This window comes from Chelonia mydas, chromosome 13, assembly GCF_015237465.2.
Source record: "Chelonia mydas isolate rCheMyd1 chromosome 13, rCheMyd1.pri.v2, whole genome shotgun sequence".
NCBI lineage: Eukaryota > Metazoa > Chordata > Testudines > Cheloniidae > Chelonia > Chelonia mydas.
This window is the reverse complement of record NC_051253.2, coordinates 1,472,714-1,499,186: the sequence shown is the minus strand read 5'-3', so window position 1 is coordinate 1,499,186 and position 26,473 is coordinate 1,472,714. Positions and strand designations below refer to the sequence as shown.

Genomic DNA, 26,473 nt, shown 5'->3' with positions numbered 1-26,473 from the left:
AGCCACACTTCTCCCTGCAGAGGCTGCCCCTCACTCTGTTCCTGGGGCGATCCGCAATCCAGGCCAGGTTCGCCTCTCAACTAGACGGGACGCCCGGTGAGCACAAGGACCCGACACCAGCTCCCCCTTGCTGAGGGCTCAAGGGGGAGCGGGAGGGACACAGAGACCAGGCCAAGCTCTCGGCCTTCCAGAAATGGCCCCGAATCCATTGTGTGGGGGAAGCGGGTCCTCGCTCGACAGCGACACTGCCTGCTCCTCCCACGTCCATCTCCCTTCGGGCTGGCTCTTGCTCCCTCTGACATTAGCAGGAGATTCGCCATGTTCCTAAACAGGCCCACAGCTGGGCCAGGGACCATCTCACAGCAGCAGTGGGCCCCGTTCTGCTCGCAGCTGCACAGGAGTAAACGTGGAGCTGCTCCCGGGACGCAGGCGGTGACAGCTCGGAGCCTGCCCTGTGCTCTGCGACGCGCTGGGCACACGGCCGCCCTGCGTGGGAGTGGGCAGAGCTCTCCTCCTCCCAATTCCACCTAAACTCTCAGCAGGAGCAGCCCCCTGGGCCTGCCAGACCTGTGCAGACCTGGGGACCCAACATTCAGATTCCGGGGCTACCAGAGCACAGACAGCTTCCAGTCCCCACGCCAGCGCCTACGTGCCAGCCGCGCCCCGCTCCGCGGCAGGCAGCACAGCAGAGCCTCCTTCGGAGATAATGAGATCCCCGCTGGACCAGCTGGGGCACCAGCCGCCGGCTGCCCGGCTTGTCGCAGGGGCTTGGGCGACGCTTGCGAACTGCCTTTGCCAAGCTGACAAAGCACAGGCTGAAGCAGCCCAGGGAAGGACAGTTTCATAACTGAAGGGCTTTGCCATCGTCACATCGCTGCTCTACTGGGGGGGGAGCGGACGGAAAGCGAACAACGAACTTGTGCTGGTGCCCTGTAATTGTCTCTCCCGCAGGAAACAAATGGGGCCTCCCCCAGCCCGGCAGCCCAGCTCGTGGCAGAGGCTACTTGCTATAGGCCAATACACAGATTCCAAGGGCTCGAATAGTTCCAAGAGGCTAAACTGTCTGGAGGCTCATTAGCAGAGCTCGTTAAGGCCTGCAGCGCTGGGGGCCTGCTCTCCGGCCCGTTCTCTCTCAGGTACAGCAATCTCTCAGCACTGCTTTCCCAGTCAGGTTTTTGGCTCACTTATTTTCCTTGCAGAGCATAACTGCGGCCGGCCGGGGGAGAGGGCAGGGTTTGCAGCGTCCCGAAGTGCTGTGCCTGCATTTCACCTATCGTCCCCCACGCAGGTTCGGATACCCTGGAGGGAAGGCAGAGCTAAATTCTCCTGAAAGTAACGACACCCAATTGTTGTTCCAGGCGCTTCCCCGGCCCGGTGGGTCAGAGAGGAGTTTGTCTGTCTCGGTTTCCAGGCCAGGAGGCAAAGACAATGCTCAGCTCTACACAGAAGCCTCTCGGTCATTGCAGGAGGCAATAAACCCATGACACTGGCCCGCTGGCTGTTGACAGCCCTACGCACACAGACCAAACCAGCGCTCACACTCAGCCTCCCAGCTGGGGGAGGGACAACCTTGCCACCAAGTTTGAGGCCCTAATTTACATGTTTGAACCTGTAAGTCGCGTGAACCCTACCCTCAAATTCACGTCAACCCCCTGCACTCTGGAGCAACGCTCTGCGTGAAAAGCAGGAAAAACCGAAACAGAAGGCAAGCTGCCCCGAGGCAGGGGTCAGAGGAACTAACAGAAGCCAGGCTACTCCTGGAGCTACCTAGAAGGCAAAGGACTTTTCCAAGTGGCCATTATCAGCCACAAGAGGCCAGCGGGAACCCCTCCCCCAACAGCCAAGTGACCCCGGCAGGGTGGATGCAGTTGGTACAATTATTGCTGAGCCGGGTTTTGTTTCAGCTGGGTGACAAACTGACAAATCCAAAGAGAGTCCGTTCATTTCAAACCAACGCTAAAGTTTCCTTTTTCCCCACCATGAAATGAAAAAAAAATTTGCTCAGGGGAACGGCAAATCGAAGCCGCAGTTCCAAACCTCTGCTGTTCAGGTTTTTTTCAACCAAAACTATTCACCCAATTCTGCCTGAATGCACCAAGCTTCAGTGCCCTGAAACCGTATTTTTCTGTGAATTTACTATTTACAGAATAAAAGTTGTACGGCTCTAGTCGCAACTGTAGTAAATGCTTGTGCAAATGAACACCCAGCAGCTCACTGCGCTGGCATTTGCCACAGCTGCGTGTGTCCTTTTCTAACAACCTGGGCCTAGAAGTTTTTCATGCATTAAATAACCTTTCTTCTCATCATTAATAACCCGCCTGGAAGCTTCACATTTCACAAATTAACCTCCCATCTGGTGCCTAGACTCCCGAGATACTCGGAAAAATACAGCAAGGTGTAGCCTCCTTTCCTGGATACCATTTTCCAGAGGTGGCACCTCAGAAGATACAGCTCCATCTCCAGCAGACTCCTAGGGCCCATGCTGGGTGAGGTCTATGATGGCAGGGGTTCTCAGCCAGCTGCCTTCTCACATTGCTACCAGCGAGGGGGGGCTGGGCTGGATCCCAGTTGGACGGAGGGGGACGGCATTGAAAAGGTGGAAAACCGTTGTATGGTGGGGTAGATTCGGAATTCTAGTCTGTTGGCTGGGATATGAAAGCAAGTCTCACGGTTTCAGAATGAGCGTGGGACAAGGGTTTCGTGGGCCATTGCTCAGTTTTAGGGTTCACATTCCCTTCAACAGAAATTCACTCAAAACAGCTGAAAACCCACCGTGAAAGGCCCCGAGGTGCTTTCAACACTCCTGGCTAATGGAAATGCTGTAAGGTCAGCTGCTTAATCCCCGGTTAACTCTCGCGTGTCTAGGCAGCTAGCGGTAGCCCATCACGTAGCATTTGTATGATTAGTTACTCATTTTACCAGAGTGCCTGGACCAGGACCTGACTGTGCCCTGTGCCGTACAGACAGACCAAAAGGAAAATCCCTGCCCCAGAGAGCTTCCAATCTCAGTCTAAGTCAGGTGACACCAGATGGCTGCAGACAGACCAAAGGAGGAGCACAAGGAAGCAATGAGACTAGTGGTCAGAGTGACAGGCAGCAGGCTCTGCCCAGCTATAAAGTTTTCGGGAGGGTTTTGAGGGAGGCGAGTGCGTTAGCTTTGCAGATGTTTGGGGAGCTCTCTCCAGGCGGGAGGGGCAGCATGGCAGAAAACAGGAGCCTGCTTGTTTCAAAATGTAACCAGCGGGCGATGCAGGCTGGTGCCAGTGGCCAATTCAAAATGGCCACTGATGCCACGATAGCAAGTGAGAGATGACAGGGAGAGCAGGGACTGACTGTGAAGGGCCTTGAAAGCGAAGACAGGCAGCTTATGTTCAATGCAGTCGAGAGGGGGACCAGTGGAGGGATGCGGAGAGAGGGGTGACGGGCCAGGAACATGATCTTTGCAGCAGCATTCTGCAAGGAGACGAGCAGGGCAAGACTGCATGTGTCAAGGCCAGAGAGAAACATGCCCCAGTAATTGAGGCACAAGATGAGGAGAGCATGTAACTGTGTGGAGGGGAGGGGAAGGGCCTGCCTTACAGCCGGTCCGCAGGAAAAGCCGGCAAGCCTTAGACATAGCCTGCCGCCCTAGCGAGAGGGCTGAGTGACAGGCAGAACAGTGGAGAAAGGCGGTAGCAGGCAGGGCTTTGGGGGGAAGATTGGGAGACGGAAGGTGACAGGTCTGGAGTACAGAGGTAGAGCTATGGAGCGTCAGCAGAGAAATGGTCGCTGACTTTGTGGATGAGATCACCCAGACAGAAGGTGGGGAGGGAGAAGAGGAGAGGACCGAAGACCAGCCCTGTGAAGCCCCACAGAAAGCTGGAGGGGGAAGAGGCAGATCTGCCAAAGGACACACTGAAGGAGTGATTCGAGACGTAGGGGGAGAACCAGGAGAGGACAGAGCCAGGGAAGCCAGAAGAGCACCAGATTGCAAGACGAGCCTGGCCAGCAGCATCCAAGGCAGCTGACAGGCGGGGATGCGGGTTGAGCACTGGCTCTGCGATGTGGCTAGGGAAAGGACTCTGAGGAGAGCGGCCCCAGTGGAGTGCGAGGGGCGGAAACCAGCCCGGAGAGGAACTCCAGACAGCACCCGTGAACAGCACGGTCAACGAGCTTAGAGATGCAAGGGGGACGGGGCGAAACTTGGAGACACAAGGGGGTCAAGGGTTGGGGTTTGTTCCATAAACTTGTAAACGAGCATCACAGACGGACTCAGCTTCACCAGGCAGGTTTATCTCTCATGGATCCAAGCAGAAAGATACAAACCCCCCTGCCTGGGGGCTTCAGTCCCCTGAGGGCGAGTGGGTAAGAGAGAGGGACACCCAGCCCCACACCCTTCCTCAAGCAAGGAGACGCACGGCAATGGCTGGGAGGACGCAGCAGGGGAAGGAGCATTCTCAGCCCTGCAGGCGAATTACAAACCTAGGGAGCCTTAAGGGGGGAAACACTCAGGCACTTGCAGGGTTGTGCTCACTGAGCAGGCTTCCCCAGTGGGATTTCATACCACGGTACTGGACAGGCTCAGGGGGGAGGGGGAGGGGATTCTTACTGGGCGGCATCCTACTCCAGGGGGTGCTGAAAGCAGGCCCGGGGAGGGAGAAAAATCTATCGCCCCGGCCCTAATACTAAACCATCCAGGGGGAAAGTCTGCAGCTATCGAAGCGAAGGGAGTGGCAAAGCCGGGGCGTGAGGGACACCGGAAAGCCCAGGGAGTGAGAGGCTCACAATTCCAGAGCAAGGGAGGATGGTGCCGATCACAAGCCAAGCACAGCAGCAGGGCGGAGGGACGCAAGGGGGGATTCGGGTAGAACCGTACCGGACTTCAGCAGCAGGCAGCAGAGCTGCTGCGGCTCCCTCCGGGCGACTGATTTCATCCTACACAGGTGGGTTTAATCAGCGATAACTGGAGTCCACCAGCGTCTGCAGAGAGGGGATGCTCCAAGAGACAGGTGAGCCCCTGCAATGCCAAGGCCTTGCCTGAAATCACCAAACTCACCACCACTCTGCTGCTGTGGCTTCTTTCCACCCTAACAATAAACCCCCCAGCCAGGCCCAGGTCTACAGAAAAACTCGCTCGATCAACACATTCCTGCCTGGCTGGAACCGGCTCTGAGCAGCCACAGGGTCCCCTCTGATTACTGTCCACTTGGCATTGGCAACAGATCAACTGGGGGCAGAGATTCAATGTGCTGAGCTGAAAACAAATCCAGTTCACTGTCTCCTCGGCCTCTTCCCTCCCCGGAGCCTGGGGCGGGAGCAGCTGCCCTTGTTGCCGAGATCAACACCCGTCCCCAGGCAGCCGGTGGCCAGTCCAGCTCGGGGTGAGAGCAGAGAAGCCAGTGCTCAGAGACATACACAGGCTGGCTAGTGCATGGAGCAATCGAATGGCTTGTCTGTATTACTGAGAACAAGCTTTGCGGGCAGCGGGTGGAATTCTGAGGACAGTACCAGGGCCCTGCCCCACCTGTGCCTTTCACCGAAATCCCCTCCACGATAGCGTGAGTACTCAGACTCTGCAATGGGAGAGCAGGGGCCTCCAGCTGGAGATCTTTCAATTCTCAGTGCCCGGCTTCAACCCAGGCCGGGTCTGCGACATCGGACAGCAGCGTGCTGGCCTGCGCACATGAATTGGTGATTCCAGTGTGTGCCCATCGTTTAGCCTGTTCCCATCCCTATGGTGGCTGAGCACTTCTCCGGTTTCACAGCACAAAATCCTTCCCCACAACTGGGGCCCTTAGCAGCAGCCTTCCCAGAGAGCCCAAGACTGGGCGGACTCTGGAGACAAAGACTAGATTGCCTCTGGGCCCAGCTTTGTTCAGCGTGGGAGTGCGGGCATCAGGAAGCTGCTAAAGGCTTTGCAGTTTTCAGGGTCAGCTCCAGCCCTAATGTGTCTGGGAGTTGCTTGGCAGCAGTTCTGTGTCCACCCCTGCCCCCCAGAGCCGGTGGAAAATGGGTTTCCCATTCCACAAACATTTTCAAGATAGTGAAAAATTTTCCTGGTCCGAATTGGGATGAAAAGTTGAAATCTTGAAAATGTTCAAAAAGCAAGAATTCCAATAAACAAATGAATGACTAGAAATTCCCTTTGGGTCATTTGAAGTGATGAGTTTTGATTTGGACCTTCTCTTTTGTTAACCTGTGTCTGAATTTACTAAAATTTCAAAACCAAAAACTCTTTTGACTCAAAAACCAACAATTCAACAGTTCCAAAGTTTCCCCCCAGTAACGTTTCAAGTCAGAAGAGACTTCGAACCTGACCTCATTTTGGTTTCGATGAAACACTGTTGTTTGGTAGGAGGGAAGAAACAGTGGATCTGGCCCCTCTCTCAAGTCTGGGCACCCAGATGGGGACAGCTTGGGGGCTGCATGCACAGCTGATGCTCTGCGGTGTCTCCTCCGAGGACAGACACACATCCCAGAGCCTCCTATGAGCCCTTAATAACCACCCTGGGCAGATGTGTTCTGAACGCTGTAGCTCAGACAAACACAGACAGACACAGGTTAATATTTGTGTAAACACGTATTGAAGGACAATTAAAGATGTAGTGGACATTTGCAAAAGGCATATTAATTACTAAGTTAGAGCTCTAGCTTGCCCTGTGAATTATTTACCCCGATGAACCATTATTAACTCTAGTCAATCATATGTATCATGCTACATCTCCATGAGCGGACAGCTTCTCCTCTGGAGCTGTGTGCAGTCTGCAATGGAAACCTCTTCCGGAACAGACCCGTGTCATGGTGAACTGGCGCCGTCCCTGGGGAAGCGTGGCGGTTGTACAGGGAACTGGGTTTCTTACACAAATGCGTCTGGTTTTCAGTGTGCTGTTTTCTGAAATGCCCAAAGCCGCCAGTGCCCACTACGTAGGGAGGTGCCGAGTCCCTGCAAGTCGTACAGATGTACATGCTCAGCACTTGTGAATATCGGGGTGAAATCCTGGCCCTCCTGGAGTCAGTGGGAACTTGGAGGGGAAAAAGAATCATGAGACAGGCTCATTGCAGGCTAAATAACAACAAAGCTGAGTCGGAATTACAGAGACCCTAAAGCCTCTGAGCTGCGTCCGCTTCCATTTGCGCTGAAAACTTACAGCCAGCCGGGGAGCCGGGGAACTGTATTTTTCCATGTTGGGACGATAAAAGCTGCTCCCTGGCTCAGGCGGCTGATGGCAACCTGCGGTGCGGAGCAGCCCTAACAAGAGGGGGCTCGAATGAAACGAACAGGCCTTTGACTCCAGCAGCAGAGACAGCCACTGACAGGTTTGTAGGGAAAGCACAAGGCAGGCACCTGGGCCACTCGGAGAGAAGGTTCAAGGCTGACATCCTTGAGCGTTTCCTTAGCAGGGACCACGAAGGACTCACATGTAGACAGAGCTGGAGATGCAGAGGCAGGAAAGGTTTCTGAAAGGAAGGGGAGGGAGCGAGGGAGGCAGGCTAATCCGAGGAAAGGAGAGGAAGAGCGGGGAGACACAAAGCAAGGTGGAGCAGGACTTTGTATCAGTAGTTCTCTAATTTCTCCGTACATTCTGTACCGCTGATCTCGGTCATTATGTGCTGGGCTGTGATTGAGTGCGGCTTATTCTTTCCTTTCACAGAACTCCCTGTCATAATTCACGGTTTATGATGGTTCAGTGAGTCATGATGCTCATAGAACTAATTGCCAGCTCAGTCTCACTTGCACGCTGAGCTATCCCCCCTCCCGGGCACTACTGCCATGTCACACCAGCCAGAGCAAACCGCTCCGTCCGACAATGGCTGACCCTCCTCCCGGCGGGGGTCAGAAAGCAAAGCTCCCTAGCGACAGCTGGGATTCTGCGGTTGAATTATACCTTCCAGCCAACACTGCCAAGGGCCGTGCGAATGGACCCTGGGAAGCCCAGTGTGGCTTGGAGGTACCACTGACCAGGTGCTGGCCCATCAATATCCCAGTGACCCCTGGGGCCTGCGTTCCAGAGCGTCCATGTTCTGCCTTCTGCTGCACCCGGCAGCCTACTGCTGGGGTGGCAGAGGGGTAAATGAGGGCAGAGTTGGGGCCAGGTGTTTAGGGCCAAGTTCCACAGCAATGCTTTGCGTGAGCCAGCACACGCAGCCGGACGTGGCCAGGAGGGAGCCTGAACGGAGGCAGCTCACGCGGCTGAGGGCTGAGCAAGCGCATCGGGTAAAATCGCCCACCCTGTCTAGAGAGTCGGGAGCCTACGTCCCGGTTTTGAAAGTGACTTGGGCACTCGGGGGCCTGGGTCTCCCAGAAATCAGTGGGGTTTAGGCTGCTCCACCACTTCAGCTCTTTGGAAAATGTTTGCCTGGGGTCTACATGGGGAAGGCGCCCGATTTAATGTACACCTTCCCATTAGTCCTGGGAAACCTCTCCAGCCCAGCCATGCCAGCTGGGCCCCGCCACTTCCCGGCCGAGGCGTGACGCCATCACCTCGCAGTTCAGCCCCTTTGCCCCTCTGGGCCATGCCCGGGCCTGGGGAGAAGCGCCAGAGCTTCCCTCCAGGGGCCCCTCTGCAGAGAGGGGTCAGGGGCTTTGGCTCTGGCTTCTGCAGCAGTGTGTGCATGCGTGCGTGCGCACGTTTACACGTTACTTGCACAAACACCTAGGATCATCACATCAGCAGCCTGCAGGAACTGCCAGGCCTGGGCCTGTCTAATTAAAACTAACCAAGCCGCTAACCACTCTGACTTCACCCATCGGTTCCAAGTCCTGGCTGGTCACATTTCTCCACTCCCCCAGCCCAGTGCAGGTCACTTCCAACCTGCGCCACTGAGCCCCCCAGGCCCGCGAGAGGGGGCCTTTGCCGCTCTCAGCCAGCAGTGCTGTGGGAAGGAGACAGAACGCGAGTTGTGGGGGGAGGCTGTTCAAGGGACGAGGCTGGGGCCGGACTGTGCCATGGAGATCCATGGGTGTTTCATCGGAGAACCTGCGCCTTAGGTCTGCTCTCCCTGGCACGGAGCAGGAGCGCTGGAGTCAAGGCAGGTGCTGGTGAGGAGCCATGAGCTCCCTCCAGGGCCATCCCCAAACTCCCAACAGGGGATTTCTCCCCACATTTCTCAGTCCTTAGACAAGCCCTTACCCAGGGTAGAAAACCCTTTGCTCTTCCCCTCGGCCATCAGCTCTGCCTGGCCCAATCTACCTGCTGCGCTGGAGACACCTGACCCAATCCTGATTCGCCGCATACTCCACAGCGCGAGAGACAACCCTGCATCCCAGCAGCTGCGCGCCAGCGTGGACCGCACAGCTGTGTCGTGACATGCCATGCTTCTCACCAGAGACCTGGAAGCCAGCACATGGCACCCACCCAGCTTGGGAGTTTTTTGCCACCGTGGGGGGGCTGGGCTTTAAACCACGGCAAGCAAACAGCTAGTTCTGCTTCCTTCTCCCACCCACCTCCTGACAGCGTGATGGGCTCTTACATAGCGATTCACAGGAGTGCTAAAGGGGCAGTCACCCACCAGTTCTCGACATGCCTCAAACTGTAGCACTCGTATTTTAAATGAACCCGCCCCCAAGTCCCCCTCAAGCAACCCCTATGCCCCCAAACACACAGACAGCGACTTGCCTGGGGATAGACCGGAGCGTACTCGGTGTATTATAGATATTCACGTATCACGCGCGTGCACGTCCCTGCCCCTCCCCCCGAGCGAGGGCTGGGACAAAGGGTTCTCAGCGGGAGCTTGGGGTGGCAGCATCACTGACCAGGGGCACAGCCGAGAGCTCTGCACGAGTGCCCATAAAGCCATTCCCTCCCCACCCCCGGGGGTCACCCTTCACTGCAGAAAGGGTCACCCTTCATTCCCTCCACCTGGAAAGCCAGGCGCCTCCCTTGTCCGGAGGCCAGCTCTCTAGTGCTCTTCCGGGACTGAAGGAGAGGGAAGCCAGACAGGGCTCCCATTACCCATGATGCACCACAATCCCAGCCCCCAGCCCTATGCTCCCCATAACGCATGGGTTTATCAATCTAAAGCTGGGACAATCTCATGCCCAGTGGCCCAGGCCTGTATCTTCCCCCATAAGCTGGGTAATTCTGGGGGAGAATTGCCACGTTTGGAGGGAGGAGGAAACATCTGTCTGGCAGCCTGATTTATTTATTTTTTTAAATTAGTGATTTGCAGCTGCTCCTGGGCTGGAGCCATTAGCCGGCAGCTCACGGGGGGCATCAGCAAGCAGGGGCCAGGTGCTCATTATTACATGGCTCAGGTTCAGGCACCCCCCCACCCCATGCACACTCAATATTCTTCAAAGTACCCCTGGAGCTACTGGGCACATACCGAACTCTGACAGAGGGAATCCAATGGGTTTGTCGCCGCCACTCCCCTGCTCCCGTCGAGCACAGCGACCTGATCCTGACGGGCTGTGCTCACCTGCAGCCCCAGTGCGCTTGGGGCAGGGGAGGCCACTCATCACTCACAGGAGCTGGTCTCAGAGCCCCTGCTCCTACTCCCATTACTGCCGATGGCAAAACTCCCTTGACTTCCTCAGGAGCGGGACTGATCCCACAGCCAGCGCTCCCAGCGCTGTGTTTGTGAACCCGGGGGGCTGCCAAAGGAGTAAATACAGCACACTCTGAGCCACATACCACGGGCCTTTTCTGCCCTACAGCTCTGCCATGGTACCCAGTCCTTGGACTCCCTGATCTCTGGCTAGAGATGGCTCTGCGTCCGAGGGGCAGACACCTCACGGGCTGGGTGTACGTCTGCCGTGCATCGCTCACATGAAACACGGGGAAGGAATGAGCAAAGGGAAGAGCCAAGGTGCTTAGGCAGGCGTGTGCAGAGGGGGGTATAGCACATTTAAAGCAATGCATCCCTATTTCTGCTGTGAATTTCAGTTAACCCTCTAGCCTGTGCAGACGCTGCTCACTCCTGCTTCAAGCCTCTCTCCCTGGACCAAGGGATGGAAGTGGGGTCGGGGCTGCGTGCAGGTCTGATGCCAGAATGCACCCAGGGTATCTGAGCTAGGGACATTTCTCCACATACACTCAGCATGCTGTGCCAGTGCTCTCTCCTAAACGGTCTGGGCGAGGTTCTCTGGCCTGCCTTGTGCAGGTCAGACTAGATTATCACAGTGCTGCTGTCTGGCCCGAGAATCTCTGAATGAATCTGTTTTTAATGAGCCTGCTCCCGGGGAACGCTGACGCTGGGTCATCAAGAATGCATCACAGCCCCAAAGCCGGATGCACAAACACAGCACTATGCCTTCCTATGCCACAGGCCTGAGCAGAGGGGGCACCGAAAGCTGTGAGTGGGGCAAAGGGGATTCAGCTCCGAAAGTGACCAGTAAACAGAAGGTGTCTTTCTCCTTTGTCCCTGTGCAGAAGTCCTTGCTCAGTGATCTGTAAGTCACTCGCTTCATTAATACCATGATGTGCAAGGCTACACAAACACACACACACACACAAACAGTTCCAGCTACAGACCGCAAATCTTGAAATTAGCCCTAGGCCCCCAGAGGAAAACATAAAATCTCAGCTGTGGAGCACACCTGTCACCCAGAAAGATCCCCAAATGCCTTACTACCACAGGGCCCAACCCTGCTTCCACCACCGTCAATGACAAAACTCCCACTGACTACAGCAAGGGGAGGACCTTGTGATATGCACTATACAAAACAAAAACCCAAAACGTGCAACTAACCTGGGGATTTTGACCAGAGCCAGAGCACCTTGCCAGAGAGTTGGAATTAAGCCTGAACCGGTGTGTATTTCTAACAGTTCACTGCTCCTGGCTGGGTTGCTACCCGCACAGAGGAAAAGTCCTCTTGTCCCCAAGGGAGTCTTCCCAGCCCAGCTTCACCGTTGCAAGGGAAGGAATGCATGGCCGAAACCATCCCTGTCCCCCCTGTTTCTGGCCCTCCTGAGAGGTGATGCTTCAAGGGAAGAGACACCCAGCAGCCTGAACGTGAATTAGTCTGGGGGTCACGCTCCCGTCTCTCCCACCAGTCGCTTCCAGAAGAGGCAGAGGAGAAGCAGTTAGAGTAGAAAACGGGGCACCAGGACACCTGGGACTGTTCCAAAAACTCTGCCAGTGACTCTCGAGGGGCCCCTGGCAAGACTCCTCCAGCCAAAGCGCCAGAAGCTGCCTCTGATTTGGAAGCTCAGCTGCAGGCACCCGCAGAGCCACATTATTCCCAGTGCAGCGGTGGGGGAAGAAAGCCAGGGCCACGTCACCTCACGCTGGGCACCCAAAATGAACAAGGGCCCAGATATCAACAGCCCCTTCCGAGCGCTGCTCTTAGCACCTCTGGTCCCACCAGCGCCTGCTGCGTCCTGTCCCCGGGACCTGGGCGCTCCACCAAGTCTGGTGACGGGAAGGAAATAACATGCGCCACCCGACGTCCGTCCGTGCAGCTGGCTGGGGGGCGCGTGCCTGTCCAGGGCGGATCAGGACTAAGTCAGCGTGAAAGGAAGGACCAGAAACCACTGGCCTGGTCTGTTCTGCCCTGGTGAGTCCAAAGACCAAGGACCGTTATCACAGCCTCCGCCTCAGCATGCTGCAGAGCACAGAGCTCTACCCAAGGGCTGCTGGGGATGGGAGAGGGAGATAGGAACGCGAACTTGGCTTAAGGCCAAATTTAAGGCAGACGAGGTGGCATGGTCTGGGTTTGGAAAGGGGCACGCTCTCCAAGCGCAGGGAGAGGCTGCACCATTCAGCAGAAAAGGTTCTTCCACTCCCGGGGATGTGAACAGAGAGAACCCGGACTAGGCCAGAGTGAGAGAGCCGCCTGTCCCAGTCACCACCCAAGTCACACCACCCTGAAAGAGCAGCATGACCGAGACAACACAGACGGAAGCAGGGAATTTCCAGGTCCTGGTTAAATCAAGGTCCCAGCCCTGTCTGCCTCATGATTCCCAGATTCTTGAGAAAGGCACCCATTCCTCTAGTTGATTCGCTGCCTGGTTCATGGAGAATTTTTAAATGGCAATTAGCTGTCATTATCCTAATGTGATAATTCCCACTGTCTTGCCCATTATATGTCGGCCTTCTTCCAGGGAAAGGCAAGCACAGACATTTGATGGGGAAGGGGTGTCAGAAGTAATTGTCTTGAACGACTGTACAAGCAGCAGCAGCAAAAACACATCGGATGGAGTATTCCCACCAGGAAGCTTGAAAAAAATCCAGAAGAATGCAGAGTGTTTCTGAAAGTAATTGCTAGAATAATCATTGGTGTGTGTGACAAAGGAGAAGGGCAGCACTGTGGGGAATCAGGGCAGCGCTCCCTTAATCCTTCAGCCATTAAACTAACTGGCTTATTGATGTAAGACACTAACATTTGCAGCTGATGCAAAGAAGAACGCTGGATTCTCATGCTCTGGAATGCACGCTGTTTACCAACTGGCTCTTTTCCTTCCCGGCTCCGTGCACACAGACAGACTGGGAAGAACGCACGTTTGAAAGCCGCTGGCACCAGCCCTGCGTGCAAACAGTCTGCAATGGGGGGCATGAATAATTGAAGGAACTAGCTGAGGAAGAGCGAGGCCGTGCTGTTTGTGGAGGAGTGACAGGGACGTACAATGCAGTAGCAGCTCCCTGCTGGGGGTGCCAGGGCGGGCTTCCGCACAAAGACAGGCACGACTAGCTCAAAGCAAACCCTTTGTGATGAGGGCATGGGGAGGGAGTTTGAATGAGATTTGATCAGAACAGCCTCTTTCAGCCAGGTGGGCTGGGATCACGTTGCTCAGGCTCGCAACCAAGAGGAGGATGGGGGGACTAAATATACCCACATAGCCCCGTAAAGGAAGACGTATTGTGTGTATTACCATCGCTCCTGGGAGCCCTAGTCACGGACCATTCATAACAAACCTCTCAGAAGCCTGGTGAGTGCATGGCGTATTTTCATCCCGACGCCCAGCTGATGCCTTTGGGGACAGGTTTAAAATTCTGCATCCACAAGAGCACATGTTCTGGTTCAAACGCTCAGCTGCAGACAGGGGCACTCGGGCTGCTGGTCCCTCCTCCAAAAGCCTCTTGTGCTTCAACTTAGGTCAGAGGTGGATGGACTTCTCGGAAGCCAGGCCTCCCATTCCAGAGGCTACACGGCCCCGGCTTGCACCCACCGAAGTCAACAGGCACATGGAGGATAGGGCCCGGAATTAGGACATTTTGTGGAGTAACCAGTTTGACGTGCCCCCTGAATTGCTTGAGGCCTGGTTCCAGCCCTGCCCTGCAGGATCACTTGTTCACTTCAGGGAGGCTTCCAGGGCTCTTTTCTCCCCTCCCTCCCCCATCCTCTCCCGCTGCCTGGGGAAAGCTGTACCAGTGACTAATGAAATGATCAATCTCCAATCTGCTAAACAGCAATTTATCCAGGTTTGCAGCACACACCGGTTTTATCAAATTGGTATTCACCTGCTGAACACAAATGGCTTATTATACATGACCCACTTATTCACTGCATTTCAGGATCCTTAATAAAGGTTTCTGTTGTGATTAAGTGAGTTGCTGCGGAACTGCCCGTGCTACAAAGCCCTGTAACAAGGCTCCTAAATGCACTCAGCCACTCAGATCTTTTTCCTTTACAGCAACCATTTCAGTACTTAGTTGTTTATTGCTGAATTTCAGTGGAGGTAATGGAGGCAGATCTCTGTCTCTAGCACCCCCTTCTCACAGCACCCAAGGAAGATCAGCAATTCCAGGAAATGCTCCTGGTCTTCCAGGCACTAGCACGAATGACAGGTTACTCCTGAAGTATGACAACACATTGCTGTTCATCCCTATTCTAGACCGCAGGGCATGGTAACAATACCCTCTGCACAGCAAGACAGTCATGGTACACGGCTCTTACATAGACTGGAGGTGCCTCAGGGCAGGGACCAGCTTTCACTCCAGGTTGCTGGGGTCCCAGTTCTGACGGAGGCTCCAGGCACTGCCGGAAGACCAATAACTAAGACAGGCTAGCAGACGAGGCTACCACCACCTGACATGGCTGGATTTGTGAGCTCCTGGTTCTCCCCAGTGAAGGGCGAGGAATGTAACCTACATCCAGCTCCCTGGCTCCAAAGGGGACAGGAGAAACCAGAAGCTAGTGTCTCCTTTCCTCCTTCTCCGGTGAGGGATGGGCTCCTGGTGGGAGCTGCCTGGGAAGTTCTCATGGAAACCAGACAATGAATGTGTGGAGCTGTTCACAGACAGGGCTCTCCCCTGCTCCAGCCAGCCCCAGCTCCTGGAACTAGGCCAGGGGAGGTAGGGTTTCCGGGCTGCTGTGCTTGGCAATCAAGATGAAGCAACCTACAGAGGAGCGAGGACGGGGCATTGCAGTGGCTCCAGACCATTTGCCGGTGTCCGTGTGGACACACAGGGTGCCAGGTGGCCAAAGCTACATTCATAAGACTATGCGATCGGAAATGGCCTCTTTGCCCCCCGCCCCACCCTGACCCCGAGGCAGAGCTGCCAAGGGGCTGCAGGCTGAGCCCCGGAGAAGGGTCACGAACTTTTCCTCACTAATCTCCTGGCAGACCAGGGTCTCCCGCGAGCTCCTGCGCCGGCGGACTCAGGTCCCCGGGTTTCTCCGGGCGCCCTCGGCTGCTCCCGACCCACAGCGGGGCTTGGAGCGAGGGGCGCGCCCACAAACTTACCGCCCGGGAGCTCAGCCTCCCTCCGCGGGCAGCAAACCCGCTCCGGGACCCCGCCGGGGCTCGGCTCTGGCCCACTGGGCTGTGCCGGGTCCCTGCCCCGCGGGCTCCGCGCTCAGCCCGGGACCGGCTCATTCGCAGCGCGGAGCCCAGCGCCCCGGACCGGCTGCGGGGGCCCTGCCCGGGGCTCAGCGCGCAGCGGCACCTCCGGCCGCCCCCGGCCGCGCAGCACCCCCAGCCCGCGCCCCGAGCTCGCTTCGCGCCCCGCGAGCCCCGGCGAGCCCAGCCGGCCGGTCTCTGCGCCCCCCGCCCCGGGAGGAGAAGTTTCCAAAGCCCCGCGCTGCCCCCCGGAGGCTGCCCCCGCCCCGGCCTCCTCCCTGCCCTGCCCGGTCCCTGCCCCGTCCGGTCTGTGCCCGGTCCCTGCCCCGTCCGGTCTGTGCCCCCGTCCGGTCTCTGCCCGGTCCCCGCCCCCGTCCGGTCTGTGCCCGGTCCCCGCCATGCCCGGCTCACCGTTGGCCGCGGGGGCCCGCGCCGGGGCGCCCAGCTGGAGGTAGAGCCCCAGGTAGTGGAGAATCCCCAGGGTCACGCCCAGGGCCCCCATGGTGCTCGGGGCTCCGTCCGTCCGCCCGGTCACATCGGGCTCGGGCCCCTCCGCAGAGCCGTGGCCAGGGCGCGGTGCCGGGCTGCTCCCGCGCCGCTGCCGGAGACTGCGGGACTCTTCTCTGCCGCGGAAGGCTCCGCGCTCGGTGGCGGTGCCGCGGCTCGCCCAGAGCCTCCCCCCGCCGGCGGAGGGATCCGAGCGCTTGATTTAGCATCAAAGTTTTTTCCCAGGGTGTCCGCGGCCCGGCCGAGCCGAGCCGAGCCGAGCCGGGCCGGGTCCCAGCGGGGGGGCTCCAAGGCACGGGGGGGGGCGTGGGGCAGCCCCGCTGGCCCGGGGGTCCGGATTTACCCCCCCCCGGCCAGGGGCTGCAGCGCCCCCCTCCGTCCCGGCAGCTGGCCCGGGGGGGTCGGGGTGCGGAGCCCCGCGCTGCGCCGTGCACCGGCCGGCAGGGACCCCCGCGCCCGGCCCGGCTGTGGGGCCCCGTGCGCGTCTCCGGCCCCCGGCGGCGCCCGGAGCGGGGGGTCCCCGGGGCGCGCCCCCAGGCCGGGGAGCTGGGCGGGCGGGCGGGCGGCCCCGGGTCCCCGCCGACCTGCCCCGCGCTCAGCACCAGGGACAGCGCCCGGGGCCCCAGCGGCGCTCTGCGGGGCCAGCCCTGCCCCCGGCTCGGAGCCCGCCCCCCCCGGCTCGCCGCCCGCCGCCCCCGGCTCGGAGCCCGCCCCCCCCGGCTCGCCGCCCGCCGCCCCGGCTCGCCGCCCGCCGCCATGCGTGGGAAGGGCCGGGGGCGCAGCTGGGGAGGGGGCGCCCCGCGCAGCCCCGGGGCTCGTCCTGGGAATCCCGACTCCGCCACGCACCCCAGGGCCCGACCGGTCACCCCGGGCCCCGGCCGCTGGGCTCCGCCGGTGGCCTGGCACCGTCCCGGGGACCCGGCTTCCGCGCACCAGCCCGCGGGCGTTAACGTGCGGGGAGGCCGGGCGCCCCGGCAGCCGCGGAGCCGGCCTCAGAGCGAAACCAGCCCGGCTCCGGGAGCCTCATCTGGCCCGGGACTGGAGGGCAGCGAACCGGCGGTGCAACATCCTGGCCCCAGCCCAGGGACACACACCGGACCGGGGGTCACCCCAGGGCCCCGGATCCCCCCAGGGCCCCGGCTGCCGCGGGCCAGGAGCGGGCAGCCCACCGCTTCCCAGTTCACTCCCGGGGCGGGGCCTGGCCTCCCCCCTTCATTACCTGCTGTGAATGAGAAAGGGGGGCTGGGCCCGGATGAAATCCTGGGGCTCACCCCGCTCGCCCTCCCCTGCGCAGCATCCCACTGTCCCTAGGGCTTTCCAGGGAAATCACCCCAGAGACCCCAGTCCCAGCAGGCAGCTCGAGACTCTGCCCCTCCGGGCCCGGGGCAGGAACAGGGGCTGCGACGATTTGGCGGCTCTGGCTTTGTACAACACTCTTCTGAAGTCTGGGCTTCTGGAGTCGCGGGGATGTTCTGGACTCTCTGAACGTGGGTGCGGGTGGCTGCCGGCGCTGTGTTCCTCCGGCGCTGGGGGCCTGCTTCTGAGCGGCCTGGGGGTGAAGACCAGCAACAGAGGGGCTGAGCAGGCCCTGCCCTCCCAGAACAAAGGGTGGCTGTAGCAGCTTCCCTAGGGGAGGGGGAAGGCTGGACAGAGGCGTGCGTGCAGGCCTGTAAGAACGCAGACCTGGAGAAGTGAAAGGAGAGAGATGCCTCCTGAGCGAGGGGGACCCTTTGACTGCGGTGTCGTCCGAAGTGGAGGAAGCTGTCTGGCTGTCCAGGTCAAAGAGGAGATTCTGGCCCGGAGCTGGAAGAGTGAGGTCTAGGAGGGGGAGCTAGAAACCGGAGGGGACTCTGACCAAATCCCAGAGAACACTCAAGAGTGCTGAAGACACCAAGGCAGGGACTGGAAGCCTGGATTTATTGTTTTGCCTAGATGAATATAAATCCGAAGGTAGGGGGTGTAGAAAATTGATTGGGGAAGCAAAGGGACACAGAAAGCTCTGGCCTGCAGAGTTAAGGAAATGAGGAATTCTTAAAGTATTTTAGGAACAAAAAGAATCCCAGCAATTCTATTGGTGCATTACTAGAATTATCAATAATAAGGCAGAAAAGGCAGATGTGTTCAATAAATATTTCTGTCCAGTATTGGGGGTGGGAGGAACAGATGATGTGGTTGTATAACAACACGGTTTCCATTCTACTAGCACCTCAGGGGGAATCTTAAAGAGCAGATTTAAAATTTTTAACGCTAATTTTAAAATCAAATTTACACAAGTTAAGAAGGAAAGTACTGTACATCTAGGGTCAAAATCAGCAGGTCTGGCTAGCTTGCACTCGGGGTTAGAATATTTTAATGAAAGAATGAGGAGGACTTGTAGCACCTTAGAGACTAACACATTTATTAGAGCATAAACTTTTGTGGGCTACAGCTCACTTCATCGGATGCATTCAGTGGAAAATACAGTGGGGAGATAGATATAAATATATATACAGAGAACATGAAAAAATGGGGGTTGCCAACTCTTAATGAGACCAATCGATTAAGGTGGGCTGCTATCAGCAGGAGAGACAAAAACTTTTGTAGTGATAATCAGGATGGCCTATTTCAAACAGTTGACAAGAAGGTGTGAGTAACAGTAGGGGGGAAATTAGCATGGGGACATAGTTTTTAGTTAGTGTAATGACTCATTTTTAATGTATTTTCATGTTGCAAGCAACAGGATTTGTGCTGCTCTCCTATGGACCAATTTGAGTCACACAAACCTCCTTAGGAGGGGAAGTTCCCTGCGTGTCCAGGTTAAATTTGTCTTTGCCCAGAATAATACACAATCCTAATGAGAACTCTTTGGACTATCCCAAGAAGAGCATTAGACCTGCCTAGTTCTATGCACTGCTTTGCACCACGATACCCAAGGCCCTCTCAGCATTACAGGCCTCAGGAAGCCATTCCAACTAGAAGCCCCAGCCCCCCAAACCTGCGGGCCTCAAGTGGGCCTCAAGTCCCTATTTAGACCCCTAAATTAGGGTCCTGCTTCGTGGAGTCAGTGGGAAATGGTCAATTCTCAGCACTTTCAAACGTTTGGTCACTTCCTTAAGGTGCCTACCGATGGATTGAGGAGCCTAATTTTAGGCACTGAGGGGTGAGAAGCTTGGCCAGAGGTTTTAGTTCCCTCTCTCAGCAGGGGTCTGCAGTCACCCCATCTCCACTCTCTCCCTTGTCCTTTAACAGCTGCTGGGGGGTTGGAGCCAAATCCTGCCCTGGTTGCTGCCGCAAGGAGAAGCAGAGGAGCAGCTCCGGTCACTCTCTCCCCGAGATCCTGCTGCCAGGACCCTGTGGATTCAGGGAGCACGTTGCTGCTGCTCAAAACTGGGGCAGCGTGTGCATCACTACCCAGGGGTGCCGGAACAGGAGGGCCAGGGGGCAATGGCCCCTCCCACTTTTACCGGCCATATGAGCGAGCGAATGGGGGGAGGGGTCTTGGGGGGAAGAGGTGGGGCAGGACCGTGGCTTCAGGGGAAGGGGCAGTCCCAGGGCAGGGCCTCACGGAGAAGGGGTGCTGCAGGGGCAGGGCCTTGGGGGGCATGGTGGCACAGGGATAGGGCCACAGTTCAGGCACCAGTGGCCCCCCCCCACAGTTAGGGAACCTTCCGTTGGCCCTGGCTCTATCTGCAAACTCCGCATTTGCTGTTGGTGGTAATATAGACCCTAGTGCATGGGGGCTCAACCTGTTTTCCCATTTGCAAACCCCTTTGGAAATGTCAAGTGGAGGTGCGGCCCCCTCTGGAAATCTATTGTCTGTATATAGAGTTGACGTCTGTTCAGTCAGTCTGCAGCCTAAGTCTATTGTGGACCCCTTAGACATAGTCCGTGGCCCCCTGGCAGTCCACGGAGCACAGGTTGAGAACCACTGCTCTGATGCAGCAGAACGAGATCTCCGGTCTCCAGCCCAGGGGTGAAAGTAAGTCGAGTGACTTACCAGGACGCTGGGGCCAGCTCTGGCCCCCGGAAGGGGCGGGGTTGAGGGGGTCAGAGCCAGCCCCAGACCATCCTGTTACGCAAGTGCCGCCCCCCCCCCCCCACCGGGGTGACAGCAGCAGCCCAGGGCTCCGGGAGCTATTTAAAGGGCCGGGGCGGTAGAAGCAGGGGAGCTCTGGGCTCTTTAAATAGCCCCCGGAGCCCTGCAGCCGCTACCCCAGGGCTCCAGCAGCAGGGCTCTGGAGGCAATTTAATTGCCCCCGGGGAAGCCGGGCTGCCCCAGTACGGTGCACTGGCTCTTGGCCACTACTTTCACCACTGCTCGAGCCCCTAACAGGTGGGCCAGGGCCCTGCTACCTAGTCCCACTTTCTAATGCACTGTAGCAAGATCTGACTCTGCTGGGGACAAGACTCCTTATGGTCCCCCCCAAACACACACCCCAGCATAGAATCATAGAATCATAGAATATCAGGGTTGGAAGGGACCCCAGAAGGTCATCTAGTCCAACCCCCTGCTCAAAGCAGGACCAAGTCCCAGTTAAATCATCCCAGCCAGGGCTTTGTCAAGCCTGACCTTAAAAACCTCTAAGGAAGGAGATTCTACCACCTCCCTAGGTAACGCATTCCAGTGTTTCACCACCCTCTTAGTGAAAAATTTTTTCCTAATATCCAATCTAAACCTCCCCCATTGCAACTTGAGACCATTACTCCTCGTTCTGTCATCTGCTACCATTGAGAACAGTCTAGAGCCATCCTCTTTGGAACCCCCTTTCAGGTAGTTGAAAGCAGCTATCAGATCCCCCCTCGTTCTTCTCTTCTGCAGACTAAACAATCCCAGCTCCCTCAGCCTCTCCTCATAAGTCATGTGCTCTAGACCCCTAATCATTTTTGTTGCCCTTCGCTGGACTCTTTCCAATTTATCCACATCCTTCTTGTAGTGTGGGGCCCAAAACTGGACACAGTACTCCAGATGAGGCCTCACCAGTGTCGAATAGAGGGGAACGATCACGTCCCTCGATCTGCTCGCTATGCCCCTACTTATACATCCCAAAATGCCATTGGCCTTCTTGGCAACAAGGGCACACTGCTGACTCATATCCAGCTTCTCGTCTACTGTCACCCCTAGGTCCTTTTCCGCAGAACTGCTGCCTAGCCATTCGGTCCCTAGTCTGTAGCGGTGCATGGGATTCTTCCATCCTAAGTGCAGGACCCTGCACTTATCCTTATTGAACCTCATCAGATTTCTTTTGGCCCAATCCTCCAATTTGTCTAGGTCCTTCTGTATCCTATCCCTCCCCTCCAGCGTATCTACCACTCCTCCCAGTTTAGTATCATGCTCAAGAGTGAAGCACAGGCCAGGACCAAGTCCTTTCTGCATGCTCAGCCACACCCACCAGAGCTAAGGTTACCAAAATTTCCAGCAAAACCCCGTGTGCACACGCTGCTAACCTACTCCCTCCCCTGGGTCTAACGTTTTCCATGGTGGGGCTGTGCCTGAAGGAGAAATCGTTCTGGGAAGTTGGAGATAAATCCCATCCTCTGTTTTCCAGCGGCAGGGGAGGGAGAGGAAACTCTTCCAATTATACTACTGTCACGGAGTCGCCGGGCGATGCTCTGGAACTGCTCCCCATGAAGCCAGGCAGGACTCTGGTGGGGTCTCCTCTCTGGGAGCAGCCTGTCTGCAGGACACACAGCTCACACAGCTTCCACCTTCCTGGGTCTGACCTCGGAGCATTCAGCCTCCTCTGCCCCTCCGTGCGCTTCCCACGGCGAGTCCACCCAGGCGGGGTTCTGGGGAAGCCAGAGGGTCCTGCCCCCCAACTCCGCAGTCAGACGGGACTCTCAGCCAGCCAGTAAAACAGAAGGTTTATTAGATGACAGGAACATGGTCTAACACAGAGCTTGTAGGTGCAGAGAACCGGACCCCTCAGCTGGGTCCATTTTTGGGGGCAGTGAGCCAGACAACCACGTCTGCACTTCACATCCCCAGCCAGCCCCCAACTGAGTGCCCCTCCAGCCCCCCTCCCCTGGGCTTTGTTCCTTTCCCGGGCCAGGGGGTCACCGGATTCCTTTGTTCTCCAACCCTTTAGCTCTTACCTCGCAGGGGTGAAGGGCCAGGCCATCAGGTGCCAGGAAACAGGGTGTCGGCTATTCTCTGTGTCCAGACCCCTGCACACACCTGCCCTCTAAGGCTCTGCAATTATCAGACACCCTTATCCCACCACCTAGATACTTAAGAACTGCATAGGGGAAACTGAGGCACCCCCACACTATTCAGAAGAAACATTCAGAACAGTCCCACTTCGTCACATGTGGCTCAGTCTATTACAGTGAATGCAGTAACACATAGAAACGGATCCCCTCAGAGAGAGGGGCGTGCGATTTTAAACACTGCATTACCGGAGGCTGTTTGCAGGAAGCACCCACAGCTTTTTGCAGGAAGGATTTCTCCTGGAAGTTTGAAAGTGTGTCACATATCACGACTCCAGCAAGTTCCTCTTCATAACAAAAAGCTTAATAGGCTCTAATGCAAGGCTGGAAGTATTCTCCATCCACTGTGTATTACCAAGCAGCCATAATCTAAGTAAATCCTGTTTTGATGATTTCATTATGGTATTTTACAGGAAGACAGGCCATTGGATGTACGTTCCCATCCCCACAGTGGAAAATATATTATTTATAGTGAAATAAGATAACTAGGCAGCATTAGGCTCTCACAAAGACTAGGCAATAACTCAGGCACCCCTGTTTGCTTTAGCCCTGGGGATGCTGCATGATCCCAGCCAGCACTGGGGCTGAGCACAAGCCAACAGCTCTAGCCCGGCCGTTCTGTAACTAGTATTGCAATGCATTGTAATGGTGCTGGGGACGGCAAGGGTACGATCCTGAAATCCTCACTCAGCCTCACAAGGCTCCTGTCAGCAGCAGTGGGCCTGCTGTCCGAATCAGGGCCGCAAGGTGTGGGTCACATACACTCTAACGCCCGGGTGAGTAAGGAGGGACGCTTTGCACGGTGGCACTTTCTTGATATAAAAGATGTTCGGGAAATTATTTAACACAATGGGCCTGATTCTGATCTCATTTACACCCACGTACATCTAGAAGTAACTCCACTGACATCAGTGGCGTTTCCCCAGGTTCCACCAGTGTAAGGGGTCAGAATCAGGCCCACTCAGGGGCCCTGACCTATAACTTCTGTCGACCTGCTCAAAAAAGGTAACGAAACCACAAATAGGAGCCGGCAGGCAAAATATCACCCCTCTAAATACCAAGCTTCCTCTCCAAGTCACAGCTACTGTCTTCACGGCTATGATGGTCTCTGTGTACTGCACAGGAATCCAAATGACATTTCCTCTCCCGCTAAACAGGCAGAATCAGATTATGTCCGGTATCGCTGAGAGATGACAGACACCTCCCCCCACTCTTCAAAGAGATTCTTCACATTGGACTTGAAAATACAACAGTATTTCGTCACCCCTCGCTCGGTGGGATTTCTCCTGCAGGAGTGGCAAGAGTATTTTTCACATTACCACCCTGGAAGGCCAGGTCCCTGGAGGTCTGGCTAAAACCAGCGCTGTACTATAGCCCGTGTAACTACTGACAGGGTGGTACCAACATTACAGATCAATAGGTTTAAAAAAAATTCTGCATTCTGCAACGTTTTCCACATGTCAGAATAAATCTCCCATAAGAACAGACCAGATAGCATTGATCTCTACTCAGGTTCGTTACTCCCTCTAGGATTTTGGGTGTCGGGGGCAGGAATCAAGTACAGTAATTGATCATCCTGGCCAGCTTATAGTTTTGTATCTTATGATGCTCAGACAGCTGGTTGCCGTTCAGAAGGTTCTTGCTTTGTAACATCAAAAGTGCAGCAGCATCAAAGGCAAAGCGTAAGGAGTTCCCGGTGGACGGGTTCTTGGAACCTCGCCGCAGCCTGAGCAAGTTTAGGGAGATTTGAAGTTTTAAGCAGATTACGGCAAAACCTTGGGAGTCACTTGTCTCCGAACTTCAAGGGAGGCCTTGGCTGTAGAAACGTGAGGGCATCTCCATTGCATCAGTCCCGTTGTGCAGGAATCCCACTAGTTTTAAATCATTTCAATAGACTCCCACTTCCGTGGCGCATTTGCTGCATTTGACCAGATCACCGAATACGGGGGTGGAGGGCAGGGTCTAGCGAAAGCAGAAGCTTGCCCCGCGTGTGCAGAGATTCAGAAGGCAGCGAGAATAAGTCTACGATCATGTGACTAGCTGCAGCTAGTGGCACACGGAGGAAAACTCCCCAGTCCTGGCAACAATCACTTTACAGCCAGAGACATGAGCACTGGTTGCCTTTAGCCAAGTACAATTGGAACAAGAAACCAGCAGTGTGGAACAAGCATATGGCAGTGCAGCCTCAAGCGATGGGCTGGGGCTCAGGAGACCCGGTTCTGGTCCTAGCTCTCCTGCTGGCCTACTGGGTGCCCTTGGAAAAGCCACGTCAACGCTCCATGCCTCAGTTTCCCCGTCTGTAAAATCTGGATAATGATGTTTACCTCTTTCGTAAAGCACTTTGAGATCAAAAGATGAGACATGCTTTACATGAGCTAGATATGATGATTATAATTTAATTAAGGTAATGGACAAAGCCTCCCAATAGGTGAGCGTACTGAATACCGGTAGGAATCCTTGTCCCTAGGTACTGAGAGCCCAGTCCTGCCAGGTGTTCTCTTATCTGGCTGGTCCGTACCTGCTGAGTGACATGCAGGGAACATACATATTAACGGTCTGTCTTAGGAATCTGGATACCGAAGTTGTATAATCACATGTAAATGGCCGAAACCTGCTAAGATCTTTTATTGCATAATCAAATGTCTTTAAATCATGCCCTGAAGAAGCAATGAGAGCATACATTTCCTCTTAAAGCTCTGAACATCTCCAGATGTAGAGCCTGAATTAAGTTCCATTTCCTGATGATTTTCTGTCTCCACAGCATGATGATTAGTGGACAATAAGTCTTCGGTGCAGCAGGGCAAGCAGCCTCACAGAAAGAGAAAGGGAAAATGGCAAAACTTCACTTTCCACCCTGATGGGAACTCACCAGTGAATGGGACCAGGCCCCGCCCCGCCCTTTGGTGCACTGACAGAGCCCTGCTTTAGCCAGTGAGGTCACCCAGCATGGTCACCCAGCTATGAATAAAAAGAGCAAGGAGGCCTTGTGGCACCTTAGAGACTAACAAATGTATTTGGGCACAAGCTTTCGTGAGCTAGAACCCACTTCATCAGATTCATGCAGTGAAAATACAGTAGGAAGATGATTTTAGCCCACGAAAGCTTGTGCTCAAATACATTTGTTAGTCTCTAAGGTGCCACAAGTCCTCCTCGTTCTTTTTGCGGATACAGACGAACACGGCTGCTGCTCTGAAACCAGCTATGAGTAAGAGCAGGATTTTCTTCCTTAATCCCATGCCTCTCTCAGCCAGACACAGGTGGCAGGCATTCACAGTACAAATAGGGTCCCTTTATCTGCCCATTCTGTATTTTGCTTTTCAAACCCGTGGGCACTCTTATGTCTGTTTCTAGTGATAATGGAACACCCACTGCAGCCTACTCTCGGGGCTGGAGCATTTCTTATTTCATTCAGTGACAGATTTCCCGCCCTCTTTCCAATTTTGCAGGTGCAATGGATTCTGCTCACAATGTGCTCATCTGCAAAACGGATGAGCACCAATAATCATTTGCATATGCAAATCAGACAACCGAGCTCCGAGCTGCACAGTTTTCGTATGAAATTGAAAGCTTTGCATGTGTAGCACTGGTGCGCATCCGCGTCTGAGTACGCACGCAGCTGAGCTTGCAAAAGTGAGTATGCAAAATCGGAAGCTGAATTTGAAACAGTCTAAATATTCGGACAAAAAATAGAAAACTTTTATGTTTGGAATCACGTTACCTGCAACTGAACTCAACTATGACTGCACAAGAAACCGAAATTCTCTTTGGTGCAACACACAACAGCATCCTTTCACACCAGACAAGGCTGTGCTCATGCTTCCAACGTCTTTCTCCCTATTGCAGTCAGTGTTGCTCAAAATTTCATTGCAGGAGGAAAACTGGAATCGCATCTTAACCGAGTAGCTGATTTATTTGTTATGCCTCTAAGTGCTGACAACAATTTTGTCCCTTAAATTCAGATTTCAGAATAATGTAGAAGTTAATGGAGAAAAATCAGAAGCAGAATGAGATGCCATGCGCTGGGCTCAGCAATAAATAAAGACACTTAGCACCTTCCGAATGCTGTCCAAGTGCAG

The 26,473-nt window shown here is 55.6% G+C and overlaps 1 protein-coding gene across 3 annotated transcripts in view; it reads right to left on the bottom strand.

Annotated features, from left to right (window-relative positions):
• VSTM2L (V-set and transmembrane domain containing 2 like) overlaps positions 1 to 16,425 on the bottom strand; it is a 43,913-nt gene extending 27,488 nt beyond the window's left edge. Inside the window, exon 1 of one of the 3 annotated variants that reach the window (XM_043527439.1) lies at positions 16,116 to 16,425. In XM_043527439.1, coding sequence (XP_043383374.1) covers positions 16,116 to 16,206 — 91 coding nt within the window. In that variant the 5' untranslated portion in view covers positions 16,207 to 16,425. Of the gene's footprint in view, positions 1 to 4,855; positions 5,042 to 16,115 lie in introns of those variants that run through there. The other 2 variants (XM_037877171.2, XM_043527438.1) reach the window with 2 other exon arrangements.
• Positions 16,426 to 26,473: the final 10,048 nt, after the last annotated feature.